Genomic DNA, 24,787 nt, shown 5'->3' on the forward strand with positions numbered 1-24,787 from the left:
TCTTAGACTTTACACCCAAAGGACAAACAACAAAAGGAAAAAAATAGATAAAATGGAACCTCAACAAAATTTAAAACTTTTGTGCTTCAACATACTCAATGGGAGAAAATATTTGGAAACCACATGTCCAGTAAGGGCTTAATATCCAACTCAACAACAAAAAGACAAACAGCCCAATTAAAAAATGGGCAAAAGTCTTGAATAGCATCTCTCCAAAGCAACTACACAGATGGCCAAAAACACATGAAAAGTTACTCAACATCATTAGGGAAATGCAAATCAAAACCACAAGGAGATGCTATTTCATACCTATTAGAATGGCTGCTATTAAAAAAATGGAAATAACAAGTATTGGAGAGGATGTCGCAAAGTAGAAACACTCATTCATTCCTGGTGGTAATGTAAAATGGTGCAGCTGCTGTGGAAAACAGTTTGGCGGTTCCTCAGAAAGCTAAGTATAGAACTACCATATGACCTGGCAATCTTACTACTAGGTATATACCCAAAAGAATTGAAAGCAGGGACTCTAACAGGTATTGCACATCAGTGTTCATAGTGGCAATATTCGCAATTGCCAAAAGATGGAAGCAACCCAAGTGCCCATCAATCAGTGAATGGATTAACAAAATGTGGTATATACATACAATAGAATATTATTCAGCCATAAAAAGGAATGAAGTTCTGATACATGTGACAACTTGGATGAACTTGAAGACATCATGTTGAGCGAAATAAGCCAGACACTAAAGAACAAGTATTGTATGATCTCACTGACATGAAATGGAGTAAGCAAACTCACAAAATCTAGAATGTAGATTGCCAAGAGTGGGGTGGGGATAGAGAATAGGGAGTTAAGGCTTAAAATGTACAGAGTTGCTATTTGGCATGATGGAAGAGTTTTGGTAATGGATGATGGTGAGAGTAGCACAACATTGTGAACCTAATTAACAGCACTGAATTATATGTTTGAATGTGGTTAAAGAGGAAATTTTAGGTTGTATGTATGGTATTAGAATAAAATTTTTTTAAAAATACATGGGACATCTTTCTTCAGCTGCTCAGTGAAGCATTTCCTGGGGAGCTTGTCGAAGTTGCCAGTTCATTTCCTGAGGAGTTCGTCAAAGTTGTCGGTTCGTTTCCTGAGGAATTCGTCAAAGTTGCCAGTTCGTTTCCTGAGGAGTTCATCAAAGTTCTCGGTTCGTTTCCCGAGGAGTTTGTCGGACATCTTCCTTGGAGTTGACAGCTTGTTGACGGCTCTGCAGAATTGGGACTCGTGCGCTCCCGCAGTTGCTTACTCCTCCAGGAAAGTAGGTAGAAAGCCAGGAACTGCGTGGACTGGACACCACAGAGCAATCTGACTTTGGGCATACTTCATACAACACTCATGAAAACGTGGAACTGCTGAGATCAGTGAAATCTGTAAGTTTTTGTGGCCAGGGGACCCGCACCCCTCCCTGCCAGGCTCAGTCCCGTGGGAGGAGGGGCTGTCAGCTCCGGGAAGGAGAAGGGAGAACTGCAGTGGCAGCCCTTATCGGAAACTCATTCTACTGATCCAAATTCCAACCATAGATAGACTGAGACCAGACACCAGAGAATCTGAGAGCAGCCAGCCCAGCAGAGAGGAGACAGGCATAGAAAAAAACAACACGAAAAACTCCAAAATAAAAGCGGAGGATTTTTGGAGTTCTGGTGAACATAGAAAGGGGAAGGGCAGAGCTCAGGCCCTGAGGCTCATATGCAAATCCAGAAGAAAAGCTGATCTCTCTGCCCTGTGGACCTTTCCTTAATGGCCCTAATTGCTTTGTCTCTTAGCATTTCAATAGCCCATTAGATCTCTGAGGAGGGCCCTTTTTTTAAAATCCTTTTTTCTTTTTCTAAAACAATTACTCTAAGAAGCCCAATACAGAAAGCTTCCAAGACTTGCAACTTGGGCAGGTCAAGACAAGAGCAGAACTAAGAGAGCTCTGAGACAAAAGGCAATAATCCAGTGGCTGAGAAATTTCACTAAACACCACAACTTCCCAAGAAAAGGGGGGTGTCCGCTCACAGCCATCATCCTGGTGGACAGGAAACACTCCTGCCCATCGCCAGCCCTATAGCCCAGAGCTGCCCCAGACAACCCAGTGTGACGAAAGCGCTTCAAATAACAGGCACACACCACAAAACTGGGCGTGGACATTAGCCTTCCCTGCAACCTCAGCTGATTGTCCCAGAGTTGGGAAGGTGGAGCAGTGTGAATTAACAAAGCCCCATTCAGTCATCATTTCAGCAGACTGGGAGCCTCCCTACACAGCCCAGCAGCCCAGAACTGCCCTGGGGGGACGGCACTCACCTGTGACATAGCACAGTCATCCCTCAACAGAGGACCCGGGGTGCACAGCCTGGAAGAGGGGCCCACTTGCAAGTCCAGAGGCCATACGCCAATACCAAGGACTTGTGGGTCAGTGGCAGAGACAAACTGTGGCAGGACTGAACTGAAGGATTAGACTATTGCAGCAGCTTTAAAACTCTAGGCTCACCAGGGAGATTTGATTGTTAGAGCCACCCCCCCTCCCTGACTGCCCAGAAACACGCCCCATATACGGGGCGGGCAACATCAACTACACACGCAAGCTTGGTACACCAATTGGACCCCACAAGACTCACTCCTCCACTCACCAAAAAGGCTAAGCAGGGGAGAACTGGCTTGTGGAGAACAGGTGGCTCGTGGACGCCACCTGCTGGTTAGTTAGAGAAAGTGTACTCCACGAAGCTGTAGATCTGATAAATTAGAGATAAGGACTTCAATTGGTCTACAAATCCTAAAAGAACCCTATCAAGTTCAGCAAATGCCAAGAGGCCAAAAACAACAGAAAATTATAAAGCATATGAAAAAACCAGACGATATGGATAACCCAAGCCCAAGCACCCAAATCAAAAGATCAGAAGAGACACAGCACCTAGAGCAGCTACTCAAAGAACTAAAGATGAACAATGAGACCATAGTACGGGATACAAAGGATATCAAGAAGACCCTAGAAGAGCATAAAGAAGATATTGCAAGACAAAATAAAAAAATGGATGATCTTATGGAAATTAAAGAAACTGTTGACCAAATTAAAAAGGTTCTGGACACTCATAGTACAAGACTAGAGGAAGTTGAACAACAAATCAGTGACCTGGAAGATGACAGAATGGAAAATGAAAGCATAAAAGAAAGAATGGGGAAAAAAATTGAAAAAATCAAAATGGACCTCAGGGATATGATAGATAATATGAAACATCTGAATATAAGACTCATTGGTGTTCCAGAAGGGGAAGAAAAGGGTAAAGGTCTAGGAAGAGTATTCAAAGAAATTGTTGGGGAAAACTTCCCAAATCTTCTAAACAACATAAATACACAAATCATAAATGCTCAGCGAACTCCAAATAGAATAAATCCAAATAAACCCACTCCGAGACATATTCTGATCACACTGTCAAACACAGAAGAGAAGGAGCAAGTTCTGAAAGCAGCAAGAGAAAAGCAATTCACCACATACAAAGGAAACAGCATAAGACTAAGTAGTGACTACTCAGCAGCCACCATGGAGGCGAGAAGGCAGTGGCATGATATATTTAAAATTCTGAGTGAGAAAAATTTCCAGCCAAGAATACTTTATCCAGCAAAGCTCTCCTTCAAATTTGAGGGAGAGCTTAAATGTTTCACAGACAAACAAATGCTGAGAGAATTTGCTAACAAGAGACCTGCCCTACTGGAGATACTAAAGGGAGCCCTACAGACAGAGAAACAAAGACAGGACAGAGAGACTTGGAGAAAGGTTCAGTACTAAAGAGATTTGGTATGGGTACAATAAAGGATATTAATAGAGAGAGGGGAAAAATATGACAAACATAAACCAAAGGATAAGATGGCTGATTCAAGAAATGCCTTCACGGTTATAACGTTGAATGTAAATGGATTAAACTCCCCAATTAAAAGATATAGATTCGCAGAATGGATAAAAAAAAATGAACCATCAATATGTTGCATACAAGAGACTCATCTTAGACACAGGGACACGAAGAAACTGAAAGTGAAAGGATGGAAAAAAATATTTCATGCAAGCCACAGCCAAAAGAAAGCAGGTGTAGCAATATTAATCTCAGATAAAATAGACTTTAAATGCAGGGATGTTTTGAGAGACAAAGAAGGCCACTACATACTAATAAAAGGGGCAATTCAACAAGAAGAAATAACAATCGTAAATGTCTATGCACCCAATCAAGGTGCCACAAAATACATGAGAGAAACACTGGCAAAACTAAAGGAAGCAATTGATGTTTCCACAATAATTGTGGGAGACTTCAACACATCACTCTCTACTATAGACAGATCAACCAGACAGAAGACCAATAAGGAAATTGAAAACCTAAACAATCTGATAAATGAATTAGATTTAACAGACATATACAGGACATTACATCCCAAATCACCAGGATACACATACTTTTCTAGTGCTCAAGGAACTTTCTCCAGAATAGATCATATGCTGGGACATAAAACAAGCCTCAATAAATTTAAAAAGATTGAAATTATTCAAAGCACATTCTCTGACCACAATGGAATACAATTAGAAGTCAATAACCATCAGAGACTTAGAAAATTCACAAATGCCTGGAGGTTAAACAACATACTCCTAAACAATCAGTGGGTTAACGAAGAAATAGCAAGAGAAATTGCTAAATATATAGAGACAAATGAAAATGAGAACACAACATACCAAAACCTATGGGATGCAGCAAAAGCAGTGCTAAGGGGGGAAATTTATAGCACTAAACGCATATATTAAAAGGGAGAAAGAGCCAAAATCAAAGAACTAATGGATCAACTGAAGAAGCTAGAAAATGAACAGCAAACCAATCCTAACCAAGTAGAAGAAAAGAAATAACAAGGATTAAAGCAGAAATAAATGACATAGAGAACAAAAAAAACAATAGAGAGGATAAATATCACTAAAAGTTGGTTCTTTGAGAAGATCAACAAGATTGACAAGCCCCTAGCTAGACTGACAAAATCAAAAAGAGAGAAGACCCATATAAAGAAAATAATGAATGAAAAAGGTGACATAACTGCAGATCCTGAAGAAATTAAAAAAATTATAAGAGGATACTATGAACAACTGTATGGCAACAAACTGGATAATGTAGAGGAAATGCATATGTTTCCTGGAAACATATGAACAACCTAGACTGACCAGAGAAGAAATAGAAGACCTCAACCAACCCATCACAAGCAAAGAGATCCAATCAGTCATCAAAAATCTTCCCACAAATAAATGCCCAGGGCCAGATGGCTTCACAGGGGAATTCTACCAAACTTTCCAGAAAGAACTGACACCAATCTTACTCAAACTCTTTCAAAACATTGAAGAAAATGGAACACTACCTAACTCATTTTATGAAGCTAACATCAAGCTAATACCAAAACCAGGCAAAGATGCTACAAAAAAGGAAAACTACCGGCCAATCTCCCTAATGAATATAGATGCAAAAATCCTCAACAAAATACTTGCAAATCGAATCCAAAGACACATTAAAAAAAATCATACACCATGACCAAGTGGGGTTCATTCCAGGCATGCAAGGATGGTTCAACATAAGAAAATCAATCAATGTATTACAATACATTAACAAGTCAAAAGGGAAAAATCAATTGATCATCTCAATAGATGCTGAAAAAGCGTTTGACAAAATCCAACATCCGTTTTTGATAAAAACACTTCAAAAGGTAGGAATTGAAGGAAACTTCCTCAACATGATAAAGAGCATATATGAAAAACCCACAGCCAGCATAGTAGTCAATGGTGAGAGACTGAAAGCCTTCCCTCTAAGATCAGGAACAAGACAAGGATGCCCGCTGTCACCACTGTTATTCAACATTGTGCTGGAAGTGCTAGCCAGGGCAATCCGGCAAGACAAAGAAATAAAGGCATCCAAATTGGAAAAGAAGAAGTAAAACTGTCATTGTTTGCAGATGATATGATCTTATATCTAGAAAACCCTGAGAAATCGACGATACAGCTACTAGAGCTAATAAACAAATTTAGCAAAGTAGCGGGATGCAAGATTAATGCACATAAGTCAGTAATGTTTCTATATGCTAGAAATGAACAAACTGAAGAGACACTCAAGAAAAAGATACCATTTTCAATAGCAACTAAAAAAATCAAGTACCTAGGAATAAACTTAACCAAAGATGTGAAAGACCTATACAAAGAAAACTACATAACTCTACTAAAAGAAATAGAAGGGGACCTTAAAAGATGGAAAAATATTCCATGTTCATGGATAGGAAGACTAAATGTCATTAAGATGTCAATTCTACCCAAACTCATCTACAGATTCAATGCAATCCCAATCAAAATTCCAACAACCTACTTTGCGGACTTGGAAAATCTAGTTATCAAATTTATTTGGAAAGGGAAGATGCCTCGAATTGCTAAAGACACTCTAAAAAAGAAAAACGAAGTGGGAGGACTTACACTCCCTGACTTTGAAGCTTATTATAAAGCCATAGTAGCCAAAACAGCATGGTACTGGCACAAAGATAGACATATAGATCAATGGAATCGAATTGAGAATTCAGAGATAGACCCTCAGATCTATGGCCAACTGATGTTTGATAAGGCCCCCAAAGTCACTGAACTGAGTCATACTGGTCTTTTCAACATATGGGGCTGGGAGAGTTGGATATCCATATCCAAAGGAATGAAAGAGGACCCCTACCTCACCCCCTACACAAAAATTAACTCAAAATGGACCAAAGATCTCAATATAAAAGAAAGTACCATAAAACTCCTAGAAGATAATGTAGGAAAACATCTTCAAGACCTTGTATTAGGTGGCCACTTCCTAGACTTTACACCCAAAGCACAAGCAACAAAAGAGAAAATAGACAAATGGGAACTCCTCAAGCTTAGAAGTTTCTGCACCTCAAAGGAATTTCTGAAAGAGGTAAAGAGGCAGCCAACTCAGTGGGAAAAAATTTTTGGAAACCATGTATCTGACAAAAGTCTGATATCTTGCATATATAAAGAAATACTACAACTCAATGACAATAGTACAGACAGCCCAATTATAAAATGGGCAAAAGATATGAAAAGACAGTTCTCTGAAGAGGAAATACAAATGGCCAAGAAACACATGAACAAATGTTCAGCTTCACTAGCTATTAGAGAGATGCAAATTAAGACCACAATGAGATACCATCTAACACCGGTTAGAATGGCTGCCATTAAACAAACAGGAAACTACAAATGCTGGAGGGGATGTGGAGAAATTGGAACTCTGATTCATTGTTGGTGGGACTGTATAATGGTTCAGCCACTCTGGAAGTCAGTCTGGCAGTTCCTTAGAAAACTAGGTATAGAGCTACCATTCGATCCAGCAATTTCACTTCTCGGTATATACCCGGAAGATCGGAAAGCAGTGACACGAACAGGTATCTGCACTCCAATGTTCATAGCAGCATTATTCACAATTGCCAAGAGATGGAAACAACCCAAATGTCCTTCAACAGATGAGTGGATAAATAAAATGTGGTATATACACACGATGGAATACTACGCGGCAGTAAGAAGGAACGATCTTGTGAAACATATGACAACATGGATGAACCTTGAAGACATAATGCTGAGCAAAATAAGCCAGGCACAAAAAGAGAAATATTATATGCTACCACTAATGTGAACTTTGAAAAGTGTAAAACAAATGGTTTATAATGTAGAATGTAGGGGAACTAGCAATAGAGAGCAATTAAGGAAGGGGGAACAATAATCCAAGAAGAACAGATAAGCTATTTAACGTTCTGGGGATGCCCAGGAATGACTATGGTCTGTTAATTTCTGATGGATATAGTAGGAACAAGTTCACAGAAATGTTGCTATATTATGTAACTTTCTTGGGGTAAAGTAGGAACAGGTTGGAAGTTAAGCATTTATCTTAGGTTAGTTGTCTTTTTCTTACTCCCTTGTTATGGTCTCTTTGAAATGTTCTTTTATTGTATGTTTGTTTTCTTTTTAACTTTTTTTTCATACAGTTGATTTAAAAAAGAAGGGACAGTTAAAAAAAAAAAAAAGAAAAACAAGGAAAAAAATATGTAGTGCCCCCTTGAGGAGCCTGTGGAGAATGCAGGGGTATTGGCCTACCCCACCTCGATGGTTGCTAACATGACCACAGACATCGGGGACTGTTGGTTTGATGGGTTGAGCCCTCTACCATAGGTTTTACCCTTGGGAAGACGGTTGCTGCAAAGGAGAGGCTAGGCCTCCCTATGGTTGTGCCTAAGAGCCTCCTCCTGAATGTCTCTTTGTTGCTCAGATGTGGCCCTCTCTCTCTACCTAAGCCAACTTGAAAGGTGAAATCACTGCCCTCCCCCCTACGTGGGATCAGACACCCAGGGGAGTGAATCTCCTTGGCAACGTGGAATATGACTCCCGGGGAGGAATGTAGACCTGGCATCGTGGGACGGAGAACATCTTCTTGACCAAAAGGGGGATGTGAAAGGAAATGAAATAAGCTTCAGTGGCAGAGAGATTCCAAAAGGAGCCGAGAGGTCACTCTGGTGGGCACTCTTACGCACACTTTAGACAACCGTTTTTAGGTTCTAAAGAATTGGGGTAGCTGTTGGTGGATACCTGAAACTATCAAACTACAACCCAGAACCCATGAATCTCGAAGACAATTGTATAAAAATGTAGCTTATGAGGGGTGACAATGGGATTGGGAAAGCCATAAGGACCACACTCCACTTTGTCTAGTTTATGGATGGATGAGTAGAAAAATAGGGGAAGGAAACAAACAGACAAAGGTACCCAGTGTTCTTTTTTACTTCAATTGCTCTTTTCACTCTAATTATTATTCTTGTTATTTTTGTGTGTGTGCTAATGAAGGTGTCAGGGATTGATTTAGGTGATGAATGTACAACTATGTAATGGTACTGTGAACAATCGAAAGTACGATTTGTTTTGTATGACTGCGTGGTATGTGAATATATCTCAATAAAATGAAGATAAAAAAGAGGTATAGGATGTTTGGGTTTTCTTTTTTGTTTTGGAGCAATGAAAATGTTCTAAAATTGATAGTGGTGAAGAATGTACAACCATATTATGACACTGTGAGCCACTGAATGTATACTTTGGATGGATTATATGTTTATGTGACTATATCTCAATAAAATTGCACTGAAATAAAACAAACAAACAAACAAAATACATGGAACTGTACAACACAGTGAACTCTATAAGTTAAACCATGGGCTATAGTTAATAGTACAATTATAAAAATGTGCGACTGTAACAGATGTTCCACACCAATGCAAGGTGTTAATAATAGGGTGGCATATGGGAATCCTGTATTTTATGTATGATTGTTCTGTAAACCTGCAACATTTCTAATTTAAAAAGAAAGAAGAAGAGGAAATCATAACCAGTGGTTCTTGGAAACCTATGAATGAGTTGCTGTTTCATCAAGTTAGACCCTTATTCAGAGGATGCAAGACCCACCCCCTCCTCTTTTCTCCCCTCGGGGCACATCATTGTTGAAGTTGTTGAGGTCGTCTTTAGTGTGGAGATGCCTGTCAGTCACATCTTCTTCTTCACGATTTGCCATTCTGTCTGTCAGAGAATTGCTGTGTGTCTCAGATAATCCATTTGACCTCTCCGTGTCTCGGTTTGTGTAGTCACTATTTTGAGAGATTTTTTAAAAAGCACTCTTTAAAAATACCCATAGGTGGTATGGCAGGAATGCTTCTTAATTGCCAATTATTATTATTCATGCATTATTAAATGACTTACTCTTAGGAGAGTGTCTCATCAGTGATGCTATGGGGAAGTTATCAAGGGAGGCTCCTGTGCCGATGGACAGAGGATTAGCTCTCCGGGCTACCTGGGGAGGTGATCTGAAGTCGGGGCTCTCTCTGACGTCAGGGAACACCCGTGCCAATCAGACTGGATTTTCAGTGTAGCAAGAGCTGCCGTCTTTCTAACCTGTCAAGCAGAAGCCTCCTTGGTAGCTAGTCTCCTCTGGGACTTTGTCCTCATTTGTCTCAGGGCCACACCTTTTACCCAGAGACTTCCCTTCCCCTGGGAGGTGGGATTGTCTTCACAGACCAGGAGGCTGAGAAGAGGAGATATTAAAAACTTCTCTATGCAGACTGGGAGGTGCCTTCCCTTCTCAGTGGGGTTCAGTATAGCCCCTGGATCATGAATCACTGAATATCCCCAGCCAAGCCTCCCAGGGCGCCTGCTAGATCCGATGGACAAGTACAAACATGTCAAATGCTACGGGATGTTTCTATTTGTGTGGGGGCTGGGGTGGGGTAGGGAGGTAGGAGGAAACGCCTGACCACCTTGTAAAGAAAAGTTTCTGAAGCCTGCTTACTAAGTACGGTTTGTCTAGAGTTATTGGAATGATCGAGGTTCTTCCCTTCCGTTTTATTCTCTCATCTCCTCACCATGATGGAGGGGTGGGGTGGGGGGAACCATCACCTGGGTGACTTCCAGCCACATACTGGACCAATCCCCTGTTCAAGATCCATTTGGACGAGGTGAATGATGACCATGAGGAGAGCATTGCTGAACTCTGCTGTGAGGTGCTTCTGGGTCTGACGCAGAAAAATCACAGGTGACAGAAGAGGACAGGACAGGGCATACTTAATATCGGCTATGCCCTCTACTGGGTATCCCAGTGCTGGGTCATCCTTTACTGCACACTTGATTCTTTGGTTTGATTATTTTGACCAGTAATTGGATGTATCTTTCCTATTGTGTAAATAACTGTAATCTAGCATTCTCCTTGTTCTTCTATTGAGGCCCACATTTCACAATTAGAGATTCATTCCTATGGCTTACTAAGGCCCACATTTCACAATTAGAGATTCATTCCTATGGCTTACTCTCCGTCTACTGTTGATATCGAGACATGTAAAATATTAAACTTTGCCTGTCATTTAGAGCTCAGTGTAAATATACTTAGTAGACTCTTTCCAAGAACAGGATTTTCAGGAACAGGAACCAAGAACAAGAAAGGATGAAGGGTATCACTGAGTGGAGGAGGAGAAGCTGGATATGGAGCCAAAGACAAACTCCTGCTTCCTCTTACTGCAGGCAATGTTGACAGACTTGGAGTGCACAGGGCATGGGGTAGGGTAAGGGAAGCCTCACTGCCATTTCCACTTCTCGTGTCTCTGGATGCAGAAACACAAACTGGATCTGGTCTCAGGCTGTAGTCCTTGGCTCAATATGTCATTTGCACCCTTCTATGGGTTTAACTGTCGGAGGTATGTTAAATCAAGACCTGAAGGTCTTGACAAGCCTAGCCGGGAACAAATTGGAATCCATCTCTTTATACAGGCAAGACTCCTTATAACAAATTACAGAGGGATTCATAGTATTTGTTTTTATACAATTTTGTTAAAAATGAATTTCTCAGGAAAAAATACACTTCTAACCAGGAAGACCAATGTGTAAAGCTGAGTTGGCTGGAAGACTAAATTCTCAGTATAAATTAATACACAGGAAAGAAGAACTGTGATTAGAAACCAGTAAGAGAAAGTGGGATTGTCAGGCTTATACCACCTCAGCCCCTTTCTTTTCCTATTCTGGAATTTATGGCTTTAGAATTTAGGTTGTATGTGTGTATGTGCAGTATAGGTTGGACTAATGGGAGTTGGAAAATAATTACTACTTGATGGCAGGACAAAAGAATTGCAAATAAATAAATTCCAACTCTTCCATCCCACCTAGAATGTAAATAGCACAAAACCAAATTCTTTACTTACCAGGATAAAATGCTGAGAGCTCTTAGAGTAAGCATATCAGTTCAACAGACTTTAGTGAGCATCTACTATGTGCCAGGTGTCATGCTGAAAGTTGGGAAGAGGTAGAAGAGAATCACATGGTCACTGCCCTCAAGGAGCTCTCAATCTGAGTGGCAAATCAGATCCACAACTCATCAAACTAACTCAATGAATTCATACAACTCAACTAACTACAGTGCAGCTCAGACTGTGCTAGATGGGGACCAGCACGCTGGGCTGCAGGCTCCTCAGAGAAGGTCAGTTTCACGAAGGAGGAGACATGCATTCAGGGATCTAAAGGAAGAGTCCCCTTTCCAGGTGAAGGGAGAGCATTCCAGCCAGAGGGGCCTCCACGTGCTTCTTGAGAGCTTGAAAGTATGGGATATTTTTGGAGAGTGGATAGTAAGCGGGCATGGCTGAAATGTAGACCATTCAGGGACTGTGGGCACCATGTTCCTTATTTATAGGGCCTACTTTATTTATGTAACCAGATCAGCAAAGCATTCTTTCAAAGGGACATGAGCTAATATACCGAGATTGCTTTGTTTGGCATGGAATTCACTCTAAGAAATAATATTTAAATCATGTCAGTTTTTCAGATACCAAATTATACCTGCTTATAACATCCACTCGTGTATGTGCTTCTTCATTTATGGCCAGAGGCACAAAATTTAGGCCACGACATCTGTGAACAGAGCATTTGTAAGGCGAGGTTGAGGTGGTGTGTATGCACCCCTATGTCTGCCTCCTCTGGCTTTAACTGTCTGCAAACTGGAGTCTGGTTTGAGGTTGCAAACTTGAGACAATTGAGATGTGGCCTGGATCCCCCCAGGGCTCAAGAGCCCTGCTTGTCCTGCCTCCTGTCTCTAGCTCCCCTGTTATTTTACTGCAGTGACAGGTTCATGCTAGGCAGGCCTGTCATTTGCATTCCTGATCCTGCATTTCAAAGATGACTGTCCCTTTCCATCCACCAGTGGGAAAGGGCTGAGGCCTGCTCTCCTGCTTGGCTGCCCTGGATTTGTGCCATCAGAGGTGCCGCCTGCCCGGCTCGGTTCCTGCCCAGTGACTCTTGGCAGGGTAGTTTCAGAGCATATTCAGGGGGGCTGGTGGTGGGGGTGTCTGTTGTTAATAGGAGGCAGCCAAGGGGTTCTCTCCCACTGGCAGTCCTGGGACCTGTAGGCGAGGGCATTCCAGGCAGCAGATTCCCTGCCGTGGATGGATAAAAGCTATTAGGCAGGGATAGGGAGGGAAATACCTGCCAGGGGGTCTGGATGGGTGATTTTCGTTTTAAACTCACAATTACAGGAGTGACAGTGGCCCTGGGCTTTTCTACCTCTGCTGCCAATTACAAATGGGGGTCCCAGAAGCGAGGATGCCAGCTGATTCGAGTTTTCACTGACTTATTATTATGACTTTTTTCAGGATTGCAGGCAGTTGTTCGTGGGCCTAAGGCACAAACAAGGCCCTGCCTACTCTCTTCTCTTCTCGCCTGGCACAGGGGCCTGGAGCCCTGGGTGTGGTGGGGCTCCCACTCCGTGGATCTGAGTCAATATTTTCAGTTGCAAATAATGAAGCTAGACTAGTGGAAACAGAATTTACCAGCTCAAGGGAAAGGCAGGGATACTTGGGACAAAGGACCCTTTCTCTCCACATCTCTCTGGGGCCAATGTCATCCTCCTGGCCTAGCTTTCTTCACGGCCTCCCTAATATCACCAGTACAAAGGAAGAGATCTTCCCAGAGTTCTGATTCAAAAATCCTAGAGCAGCCTCTGGTGGACTCGGTTTGGGTCACGTGCTTGTCCTTGGGCCAATCACCGTAGCCAAGGGCTGGAAATTCTGGCTCAACTAGGGCAGTATGACCCACCAGCCAAGCCGCTGAGCTGGGAGGCAAGGTCTGTAAGAAACTGTTAGCTCTCATTTAATCTCCAAGATCATGACTTCTGAAGAATTTGGGAACCTGGTAGATTACAAACTAGAAAATAAAGTCAAAAAGTAAACCTTTATTTTGGTCAGATTTCTAGGGTTCAGGACTCTATAGCTGGCCTTGAAATTGATCAAAGGCTCACCGGTTTCAGAAATGCTGACTAATCTCACTATAGCATGAGACGGTCTCTCCAGTGTCCCAGGATTGCACAGTCTGTGAGGCATGGGGGAGCAGTGCAAAGGCACAACGGAGGTCCTCAGAGCTCTCAGATGACCTGCTCTTCTCTTCTGCCCTGTAGGTTCCCAAGCAGATATGTGAGCGCTGACAGAGGGCCTGCCTTTGGTAAAAAATAGCATGGCTGCCCTCAGGCTGGGCACATGGCGGTGTCTGCTTGCCCTGATGGAAGCCGATTCTCCCACGTGATCCTGAGAGGATCCTGACAGGCCTGAGAAGCGGTAAAGACAACCTGAGTCCCACCCACTCCCCCAGTAACCTCTGTCCCTTGTGTACTTGATCTGATCTGAACAAGACAATTATAGCACATCTTCGGTTCCTGGTTATCTGACCAAAAGAAATAAATGCCCTGATCTCTGATAGGAAAAGGAAGCACCAATTTTTTCTTCTTTTCTTCCTCCTCCTCTTCCCCAGTCTCCCTCTCCTCCTCCCCCCACCTTCCTCCTCCTCCTCTTCCTGTGTCCCCTCAGTAATTTACAACTGGGTTAAAGAGTCAAGTCACCATTGTCACACTTAGCATCTGGGATTCCTCCTGCCATCCCCGGCTGTCCACCTGCCTGAGGGGTTGAAGGAAGGGGAAGGCAACCTGCCAGTCCCGACTGTCTGCGAGAGTGTATCCTGGGGACGTTCTTGGCCCTCCTTGGTGGCAGCCAGCTCAAAGTCAGGCCCCAATAAGTTCTAGCCCAGTGATCCTCTCCTTGCCTATGTGCTGGAACCACGCGGGGACCTTTTCATTTCTGGGGTGGGACCCAGGCAGCCATATGTTTATAAACCACCAGGTGATTCCGGTGTGTGGCCAAGGTCGAGAACCACGGGTCTGTCTGGGGCTTCGCCCAGCTGGAGTCAATTGCACGAGTTATGGAGAGGTGTATTTCCCCTGCTGCATTCTCAGCCCCACTGTCATGGGTACAGTGATAGCTACAGCATGTGCCGGTGAAACCCAAATTCACAGGCTCCACCCAAGCCTTGGTGGAAGGCTGCAGACCACTGTTCTTACCTGCCCATTGCCTCAGAAGGGCATGCTATTGATTATGGAGGGCCACTGACAAGGGAGTGTGAATGATTCAGAGCAAACACCTCTTCCCTACTAGAAAAAGATGAAAAAATGAGTTGTCTCATTAATGGCAGTTCCATCAGAAATGTGACATTTTCTGTGCACACAGTGGAACTCCCTCCAGCAGCTCCACAGAGGCCACGCAGTTGTCACCCTGGATCCTGTGCCCTGCAGGTGCCAGGGGGTCTTCGGGTCAACAGCCCTCAAACCACTGCCTTAGAATCATCTGGGGTTCTTGTTCAATCACAGATCTCTGGGTCCCACCCCAAGAGTTTCTGATTCTGGAGGGCCAGGACAGGACCTGGGAATCTGCATTTCTACCAAGTTTCCAGCTGCTGCTGCTGCTGCACCTGGGCCCTCACTTTGAGAACTACCCTCAGTTAAGCCTTCTCGACCCCCATCCCACCACTCCTGGCTCAGTCACCCTAGCCAAGGGATGGTGTGAGGGCCAGGGGTCCCTAGTGGACAGAGAGGACCCTGTGCTGACCTCAGTGTTCTCCGATTCCCACTCCAGCCTCCCAAATAGAATTTGTCTTCTCTGCTCTTCCCTCAACCCTGGGTTCTTGCTGGAACTTGGTTTGCTCCCTTCCCAACCCAATCTGAATTCGAGTCTGCTTCCCCTTCTCAACTCTACTATGCATTTTCTTGGCTGGTTCCCTATCTCCTCTTGCTGTCAACAGGGAAGCAGTATTGACATTGAACTCTGTGCCCCTTAGGCCTTGGCCATGGCCTCCCTGGCCGGGCCCTCTGCATTGCTTTCCTCAGAATGTAAAATGTTTAGTGGGAACCCCAAGCTCTGTGGCTTCCCTAGTCCCTGGCTGGGGGATCCCCATGGAGTGCTGACTAGGTGCTGGGAGTGGGTGCTCTTGCTTTCCTCCCCTGCTGAGATGTATGATCCAAAGAGGGCCTGGTGGCATGAATGGACACTGCCCACTCCAGGGCAGGCAGCCCGGCCCCAGGTCACAGAAGTCACAGCCCACACAGCTTATCAGCACCTGCCCTCTGTTCCCGGCATTGTGATGAAGACTGATCATAAAGCTACAATGCCACAGGGAGGCCTAATTACAGCAGTAGTAACAACGTACCTGTTTTTAAAGCACTCTGCGGTCACTAATTATCCTTTGTTATACACCAATAGTCTCCCTTTCCCCTGACAAACAAGTGGCTCATGGGAGCATCTTCTTCTCTCCAAGGAGAGCCGAGGCCCTGAGGGAGCAAGGAAGGACCTAGAACCTCCACCTGCTTCCTGAAGAGCTGCCACCTTTGCTTCCCAGCCACATTGCCCTGGTGACCTTGCAGAGCAGTTTTCCCAAATGGCAAAATGTGAGTATGTCCTCCTGGTGGCTTCTGCTCGCAGAACCAGGGTGTAAACTCACTTCTCCAGGCTTAGGCTTGTAATGGGGAGGTCAGTGCCACTCCCCAGGTACAGCAGCAGGAAAAAGAGTCTGTTAGATTCAATGAGTGGGTGATTCATGAGCAAAAATATCCAGAGAGAAGCTGAGCACACGAGAGACCCTGCTGTTCGATGTTCATTTCACTGGGAAGGAATCAGAGGTCCAGAGGGCAAGGGCTAAGGTCACAGGTCAAGGACAGGACTTCCAAGGGGCCTGGCACTGAGAAGGCCCTCAGGATACACTGGATGACTGGCACAGGGTGACCTGGCAACAGATCCTGAGGTGAGAACTCAGCTCTCCTGATTCTTAGCACCCTGTTAAAAATCAGTGATCCCCCTGAATCTCCCTGGCAATGCAGGAAATGACTCCTGGGGATGAGCACTGTGGGACTGAGAAAATCTTCTTGACCAAAAAGGGGGAGAGAGATGAAACAAAATAAGTTCCAGTGGCTGAGAGATTTCAAATGGAGTCAAGAGGTCATTCTGGAGGGTATTCTTATGCACTATATAGATACCACCTTTTATTTTTTTTAATCTTCATTTTATTGAGATACATTCACATACCACGCAGTCATACAAAACAAATCATACTTTCGATTGTTCACAGTACCATTACATAGTTGTACATTCATCACCTAAATCAATCCCTGACACCTTCATTAGCACACACACAAAAATAACAAGAATAATAATTAGAGTGAAAAAGAGCAATTGAAGTAAAAAAGAACACTGGGTACCTTTGTCTGTTTGTTTCCTTCCCCTATTTTTCTACTCATGCATCCATAAACTAGACACAGGGGAGTGTGGTCCTTATGGCTTTCCCAATCCCCTTGTCACCCCTCATAAGCTACATTTTTATACAACTGTCTTCGAGATTCATGGGTTCTGGGTTGTAGTTTGATAGTTTCAGGAGATACCACCTTTTAATCTTTAGTATGTTGGAATGGTTAGAGGCAAATACCTGAAGCTGTCAAACTGCAACCCAGTGACCTTGATTCTTGAAGATGATTATATAACTATGTAGCTTGCATGGTGTGACTGTGTGACTGTGAAAACCTTGTGGTTCCCACTCCCTTTGTCCAGTGTATGGACAGATGGGTGGAAAAATGGGTCAAAAATTAGATAAAGAATAGGGTGGTATGGAGGGGATGGCAAGTTTTGGGTGTTCTTTATTGCTTTTATTTTTATTTTGGAGTAAGGAAAAGGTTCAAAAATTGATTCTGGTGATGAACACACAACTGTATGATGGTGCTGTGAGTAATGGATTGTACACTGTGGATGACTGTAGGATGTGTGAATATATCATAATAAAACTGTATTAAAAAAAGTAAATGAACAATGTGGGGGAGGAGGGGAATAGGACATTTTGGATGTTCTTTTTCATTTTCATTTTCATTTTATTTTTTGGAGTAATGAAAATGTTCAAAGACTGTGGTGATGAAAGCACAACTATGTGACAATACTGTGAACAACTGATTGTACACTTTCAATGATTATATGTTAAGTGAATATATCTCAGTAAAATTGCATTAACAATAATTGATCCCTGAATTATCATGATAAAACAGAACTCTTCTGCCTCATCTTCCAGAATTTAGGGAGAAATTGCCTCTTGCTTTGTGCAGCTGCACAGTCACATGCTGTGCACCTGGGCCGGGACTTCCTCCTGGACCAGCAGCCCCCCTCTGGCTCCAGCACCCACCAACCTACGGGGTCTCCGGGCCGGCCAGCTCCCCCCGGGGAGTACCTGGTGGTGCCGTCCACCTTCCAGCCCTTCAAGGATGGCGAGTTCTGTTTGAGGGTGTTCTCCGAGCAGAGGGCTGAGGCCCCGTGCGTGCTCGTCCCTCTGTGGTCGGGGGAGGGTTGTCCTAGTGCCCCGGGACCAGCTGAGGCCCAGGCACCCTGTCAGCTGTGGTGTGAGACTGGCCCCTGGCTCCCAGCCGCTGCTTTCCAGAAGACATTTGTGAGACACCACAGGCCCAGGGGTTCTTCACTTGGTGTCTCCTCCTGCCCCCTCCATTTTGGTCTGTGAAAAACAAAGAGAATTAAAAAAAAAAAAGTCCAGGCTGGAGAGAGGTCACCAGGGTTATCCTAAGAAGGCCTTCCACCCACTAAGGATGGGCATGTGAGGCCCAGGGAATAAGATTTAGATGAAGCACCACCTGCTCTCCATGACACACACACACACACACACACACACACACACACACACACACTCCACATGCCTGCAGGCACACACGTAGCTGTGAGGTTGCTGCCCCATTTCTTGGAGGCCATTCTTACAAGGTTTCGTGTAGCTGGGTTCCCAGAGGAGAAGAGCAATAAGTAGGCTGATGTGGGGAGAGAATTCCTAAGAAGAGTGGTCCACCCAGGTGAAAATTATAGAATCTGTGAAAGGCCAACTGAACTTGGCAGTTCTCATCACTGCTGAAAAACTCAGGAGAGAGTAAGGGTAGGAGAGGTGAAGAGAAGAGATCCTAGTTAAAGATTCCTATTACCAGTTTGATGTTAGTAGGGACTGAAGGTCTTTGTGGGAAGCCAACCCCTCAGAAGAGTCAAAAACTTCCTAAAAGAATCTAGTCGTCAGATGTACTTTTTACTTACTCATGTTTAGTTTCCTTCTTTCTTTCCTTGTGTTTCAGAGAAATTGGGGATGTTGTAGTTGGAAACTCACATGAGGTATGCAATCTGTTGCACAGCAGTCATGTGTGGTTTCTTATTGATTCGTAAGAATGCTTTATATATTAAGGATAGTAACTTTTTGTCAGGGCCACAACATTTTCTAGGCCCTGGCTCTTCCTTCTGCAGATGAGACAGAAGCAGCACTGGAATGCAGGCTTTGTAATGCATCCTACCCCCTGGGGAGAAGGGAGCCTCGGTTTCCCACATACACTCAGTTTGACCCACAGGTAGAGTACTCACTGAGTCCTTGAGCAGATCTTAGGGTGGGATAGGGAAGGTAATGAGAGGAGTAGATTCAGTCCCCTGCCCTCGAATAGACTTCCTGGACTTCCAGTCTTTTAGGAGACAAATGATGGAAGCACATGAAAAAGATGAAAAAAAAACTCATGCCAGAAATGGATGCAAACATTGCAGGGCCTGTGTGTGTATAGTCCTCGGCGGTGTGGGAGTAAGCACCTAGTCAGGGAAGGCCCATGGAAGAAGTGAGTTCAGAGCAGACTTTGGAAGAGGAAGTGTGCAGGGTGTGAAATGTGCATTCACCTGCCTCACTTCCCTTACCCCTTGTTCCGGTTTGCTAATGCTGCCATTATGCAAAACACCAGAAATGGATTGGCTTTTATAAAGGGGGTTTATTTGTTTACAAAATTACAGTCTTAGGGCCATAAAAGTGTCCAAGCTAAGGTGTCAACGATAGGGCACCTTCACTGATGGATGGCTGATGGCATCTGGAAAACTTCTGTCAGCTGGGAAGGCACATGGCTGGCGTCTGCTTCTGGGTTCTGGTTTCAAAATGGCTTTCTCCCAGGATGTTTCTCTCTAGGCATCTGAGGATGTTTTCTTAGTTTCTCCCAGGCAAAATCTGGGCTAGCAAAAGTCTATCTTCAATGGCCATCTCCAAAATGTCTCTCTTGGCTGCATCTGCGGAGTCCCTTCTGTTTGTCAGCTCTTTTATATGGCTCCAGTGATTTAATTAAGATCCACCCTGAATGTGTGGGGTAACATCTCCATGGAAATTATCCAATCAAAAGTCTTGCCCATAGTGGATTGAATCACATCTCCATGGAAACACTCAATCAATAGGTTCAACCTAATCAACACTAATACGTCTGCCCCCACAAGACTGCATCAAAGAACATGGTGTTTTGGGGGACATAATACATCGAAACCAGCACAGCCTTCTCTTGGGCCTCACTTTACCATCCTTTTCCTGAGATGACTGTTTGGAGGCAGCATGCTGGTGGTTGCTGTCCCAGGAGGGCAAGTCCTGTGAGGGCTAAAATGTGCCTATGGCCAGTGGGCACTGGGCCCAGGGGTGGGGCAGGACTATCTTCCTGGGGGCACAGGCCCAGCTTCCATGGCTATATTCTGTCTACCTAAAGCAATTGAGGGGGTCTCTGACAGCAGATGCAGCACTGAGTACCTCCACCCCACCCCCAGCTGCTGAGCTTGTCTTCTTTGGCTGAATGGGGGGTGGGAGAGGCATATTCTATTATTTGGCATATACTGAATTTGTAACCTCATATTTGTGCAGATACAGGAGAAGTTGCCAAATAAGGATCCATCTTACCCTGGGGAGTTATGTTGTGAGCTTATTAGATAGAAAATGTGTGCCCCACGGTCTGTTCTTTCTCATTCCAGTTAATCCCTGTCCCTGAACAGATGTGACCACTCCCCCGGGACTTGGTGCACAGTAGTTAACCCAAAGGTCAACAGAGCCCCCACCTCCAGTCACTGACCCCAGAAGCCCTTTCCTGGCTTGTGGCTTTTCGTGATCTGAGCTGGGCGAAACTCCTGCCTCCCACCCTAATTACAGCTACCAGCTCAGCATCCTCATCATCCTGGCCCCTAGGAGGACAAATCTTTCAGTCAGTCACAGGGATCTTAGGAAGGCAAGTTTATCAGTGCAACAGTATGGATTCTGAATCCACAACTTGGGTGGTTAGAATGATCCTCTCCTGCCCTCTTTTTTTTTTGTTTGTTTCTGTTAAATCAACTTAAAACTGGCTCCAAGTCCCCACTGCACCAGCTTTGTAGGGGTTCAATCTCAATTATTACTGGGGCTCCACATCTCCACTTCCTATGGTCTTGGGGTTTTCTGAAACACCAAGGCAACAGAAAGTCCATTCCGGTCATGGATCCACACTGGCGGCACCTGAGATACCCCCGTCTCAGCTCACAGGCTCCTTCGTGTCAGACGGCTCTTGGGCTTCTGCACCAGGCCTGGAACCCTTGGTGAACTGGGAGCCCCCAGGCCTAAGGTCCAGCCTTCCCTTCTGGAGTCCCTGGTGCCACGGAGCCGTGCAGGCGTTCCCAGTATTCCAAGGCCCTGTGGGCTTCCAGCCTCTTCCTGGTCTGAGGGAAACTCCATCTTTTCTCTCCAGAGCACCTCTTCCCCTCCCTTACCTCCCACCCTCATCACACACGAGGTCGCCAAGCATAAGGCTGTCAGGGCACTCAGGCTTCACAAGAGAGAGGAAGAGCCATTGCCTCCAAGAACTGTTTTTATCTCTCCAGAAATCTCCAAGTCATGGAGAGTCAAAGGGCCCGCCCTGCTTGCAATAGGAGAGGGGAAAATACAGCGTGAACAGTCACGTTCTTGGAATTGAGATGTGTTCACCTTGAGCGGGTTGTAATGGTGTCATCGAAATGTGATATAATAACAAAATAAGTCCTTATTTTTGCCAAGCTGTCTTACCTTTATAATGCCTTTTCACATATAAGCTCTCAGGACAATAGATAATTTTGCTATAGTAAGTTCCTTGAGAACAAGGACCATCTCTTGTTCACCATTTTATCTCGGACACAGATACAGAACAGCTCCCGACATGGGCCAAGTGTTCTATACATCCTTTTTTGAATGAATGAATGAATGAATGAATGAACTATCAAGTACAATATTTGCCATCATATAAAGGCATCTTCTGTATCCAAAAATTACCCCTTGTTCATGGATGCCTCCTAGTGGCGGAGGGCCTGTTAAACACTAGTATTTGCCAATCACCATACACTGTTTTGTTTATTGGTTTCTTTTTTGATATGTGATTTTATACCCTTTTTTTTTTTTTCAGGAATAATAGAATATTCCCCCATGTCCAGAAGTTATGGAATTCCCACATGATTTCAGCATATAGTGTATTGTATTACATGAACACAATAATGTTTCTTTTCTACAAAACCACTTTAAGATCATATATACTGTGAAGAGACGTATTTATCATTTTTTTCTTCTAAAAATCTAGATGTATTTTTGAATTTGTCCATCTTATACATAAACAAATATCCCCATCTTATAGATGAGAAAACAGGGCCAGGCAGAGGTCGAGTGTGGCAGGACACAGAGTGTCTGCTCCAGAGGGAAGAGGGTGGTGGGGAAGTGCACAGACCAGGGTTCTACTCCCGACTCCACTGTTTACTAGCTGTGTGATCTCAGCCTGTTACTTAGCATTTTTAAGCCTCAGTTTCTTCAAGTGTGAAATGTGGATAGTAATGGGACTGACCTCAGAGGGTGGTTGTGGGTATTAAATGAAACAACCCATGTAAAGTACCCCCGAAGTAGTCAGTACCCAATAAAGGTAAGTACTATTATTACTATTTGTGACGGGTTTGAAGCTGTATGTACCCCAGAAAAGATATGTTCTTAAATGTAATCCATTCCTGTGGGTGTGGACTCATTGTGAGTAGGACCTTTTGGTGAGCAGGATCTTAAGTTGAGATGTGACCCACCTCATTCAGGGTGGGTTTTAATGCTCTTACTGGAGTCCTTTATAAGAGATTAAAAGACAGAAAGAAGATACAGAAAAAAGCCCCAGAGATGCTGAGAGAGAAAAGACAGAGAAGCTGAGAGAGACGGATACAAACAGAAGCTCAGAAAGAAAGCCACAGATGGCACAGCCAGAAACTGAAAGCAGTGAAACCTGGGAGAGAAGGACCAGCAGATGCCACCATGGGCCTTCCCATGACAGAGGAGTCCGGATTGCCAGCAGCCTGTCTTCAGGAAGAAGGTGTCCTCTAGTTGATGCCTTGACTTGGACAAATTTTCAGCACCTAAGAACCCTAAACTTGTAAGCTAATAAATCCCCATTGTTAAAAGCCAGTCCATTTGTGGTATATTGCATTTTGTCAGTTTTAGCAAACCAAGACAGTATTGTTACCTCGTATTAGTTCAGTTTCATCAGGCCATAATGGACCTTTCGTTATTTCTGAGTGACGGTTTCAGAAGAAATTGACCTGGCCATCTGGAAACTCTTCAAGCCGTATGGGAAGCTCATGATTTTTCTCATTCTGTCTGGTGGTGATATTTTGAACCTGTTGTTCTATTTTGAATAGAGCCCATTGTCATACCAGAAAGTCTTGGAACAGAGTAGTTCATAAAATGGTTTGTAATTTTCAAAGGACTTTGACACATTAGCTCTTATTTGATTTTAAAAATGACCCCATGAAACTGGCTTTGTTAATTTAATATTAGAATTGAGGAAATGGGTGTCAGAGCCCTGAAATGATCTCCAGTAACTGGGTGATCTGGTATTTGAACTCCAGTCTTTTGGCTCCTAGCTCTGCTATTTTGTACTAGGCCTTGTTCTTTACTTTTTAAATCTTATTGCTCTTTGAGAATCTGCTAAAAGCTAAGAAAATGCATATAAAATTACCCAAAATTTCCATGCAATTTCTGGAGCTCAAAGATACAGATCAAGAGTCCCCACAGTAAGTTTACCTGCCTTTCTGTGCAGGCGATTCATCCAAGCCCCTCAAACTGAGGGTTGGTGGAGATCAGTTCCTCACGTCCCTCAGACAGGAAGCTCCTAGACCCCAGTGCGTGTCCCTGCTGGACAGAAAGCTCCCAGGGGCAGGATTTTGTTTGTCTCTCTTGTTTATCTCCACATGCCCCTACTTTGTCCAATGCCTGGACACCTCCAAAGGCATTCAAAAGATATTAATAAATGAGTGGATTTTAAACCTCCGTCTTTCATTTTCTTCACCTATTCCCATTTTAACTTTGCACTTGCTCTTCATTTTAGCCACATCCCAGTGAGAGAGCCTGTTTGAGAAGCTTGCAGGGCAGGTCAGTGGTGGGCAAATGCAACTTCCCGGACGGGCACAGAACTGCTCAAGAATGCCCCTGTTAGTTTTTTATTCCCTTGAGTCTCTGTGAGTAAACAAGAGTTGGGCTGCAGGACTCAGGGTCCGCAGCTGTGTCCATTCCCACTTCCTCTTTTCAATTCTGAGGGCCTTTCCTGCACTGCTGGGGGAAAATAATCACAGACCTGGGGCCACTCTTCTTGCTGCATAGACTGACTCTTGGAAATCGGAACCTCCAGGTCCAGCCATCAGCCTTTCTGTTTGTAAATTGGCCCTGTCAGATCAAGGCCTCTGTCTAAAAAGCCCAAGTGGCAAAAGCTCTCTTAATCGATATCCTTCAGAGGTAGGAGGAATCACTGAGCCTATGTGGAAAGCCTCTCGGCTAACCTGGCCTGAGTATGGGGTGCAGAGATGCCACCAGCTCAGTCTCCAGCCGCCTGTCTCCTGCCCTCAGCGAGACCCATAGCACTTCACTCCTGAGGTGCGTGAGCATGACTTAGGGGTGCATCGACCTGGGAAAGAAGCCATGGGTGCCCGCTGCTCCTTTTCTCTTCTCCTCTGGCTGGCTGGGGTTCATTTTGATTCCAGTCCTGTGGAGGCCATGAA

General features: G+C 44.2%; 1 protein-coding gene across 1 annotated transcript in view; it reads left to right on the forward strand.

The window, feature by feature from the left end:
• The window catches only part of LOC119511420 (calpain-8-like), an 81,077-nt gene that overhangs the window by 49,197 nt on the left and 7,093 nt on the right, over positions 1-24,787 (forward strand). The window contains 5 exon segments of the mRNA XM_037805795.1: positions 10,524-10,709; positions 18,049-18,253; positions 19,066-19,102; positions 24,121-24,135; positions 24,138-24,164. Of these exon segments, the coding sequence (XP_037661723.1) occupies positions 10,524-10,709; positions 18,049-18,253; positions 19,066-19,102; positions 24,121-24,135; positions 24,138-24,164 (470 nt within the window).

This window comes from Choloepus didactylus, chromosome 2 (genome assembly GCF_015220235.1).
Source record: "Choloepus didactylus isolate mChoDid1 chromosome 2, mChoDid1.pri, whole genome shotgun sequence".
NCBI classification, from domain to species: Eukaryota; Metazoa; Chordata; class Mammalia; order Pilosa; family Megalonychidae; genus Choloepus; species Choloepus didactylus.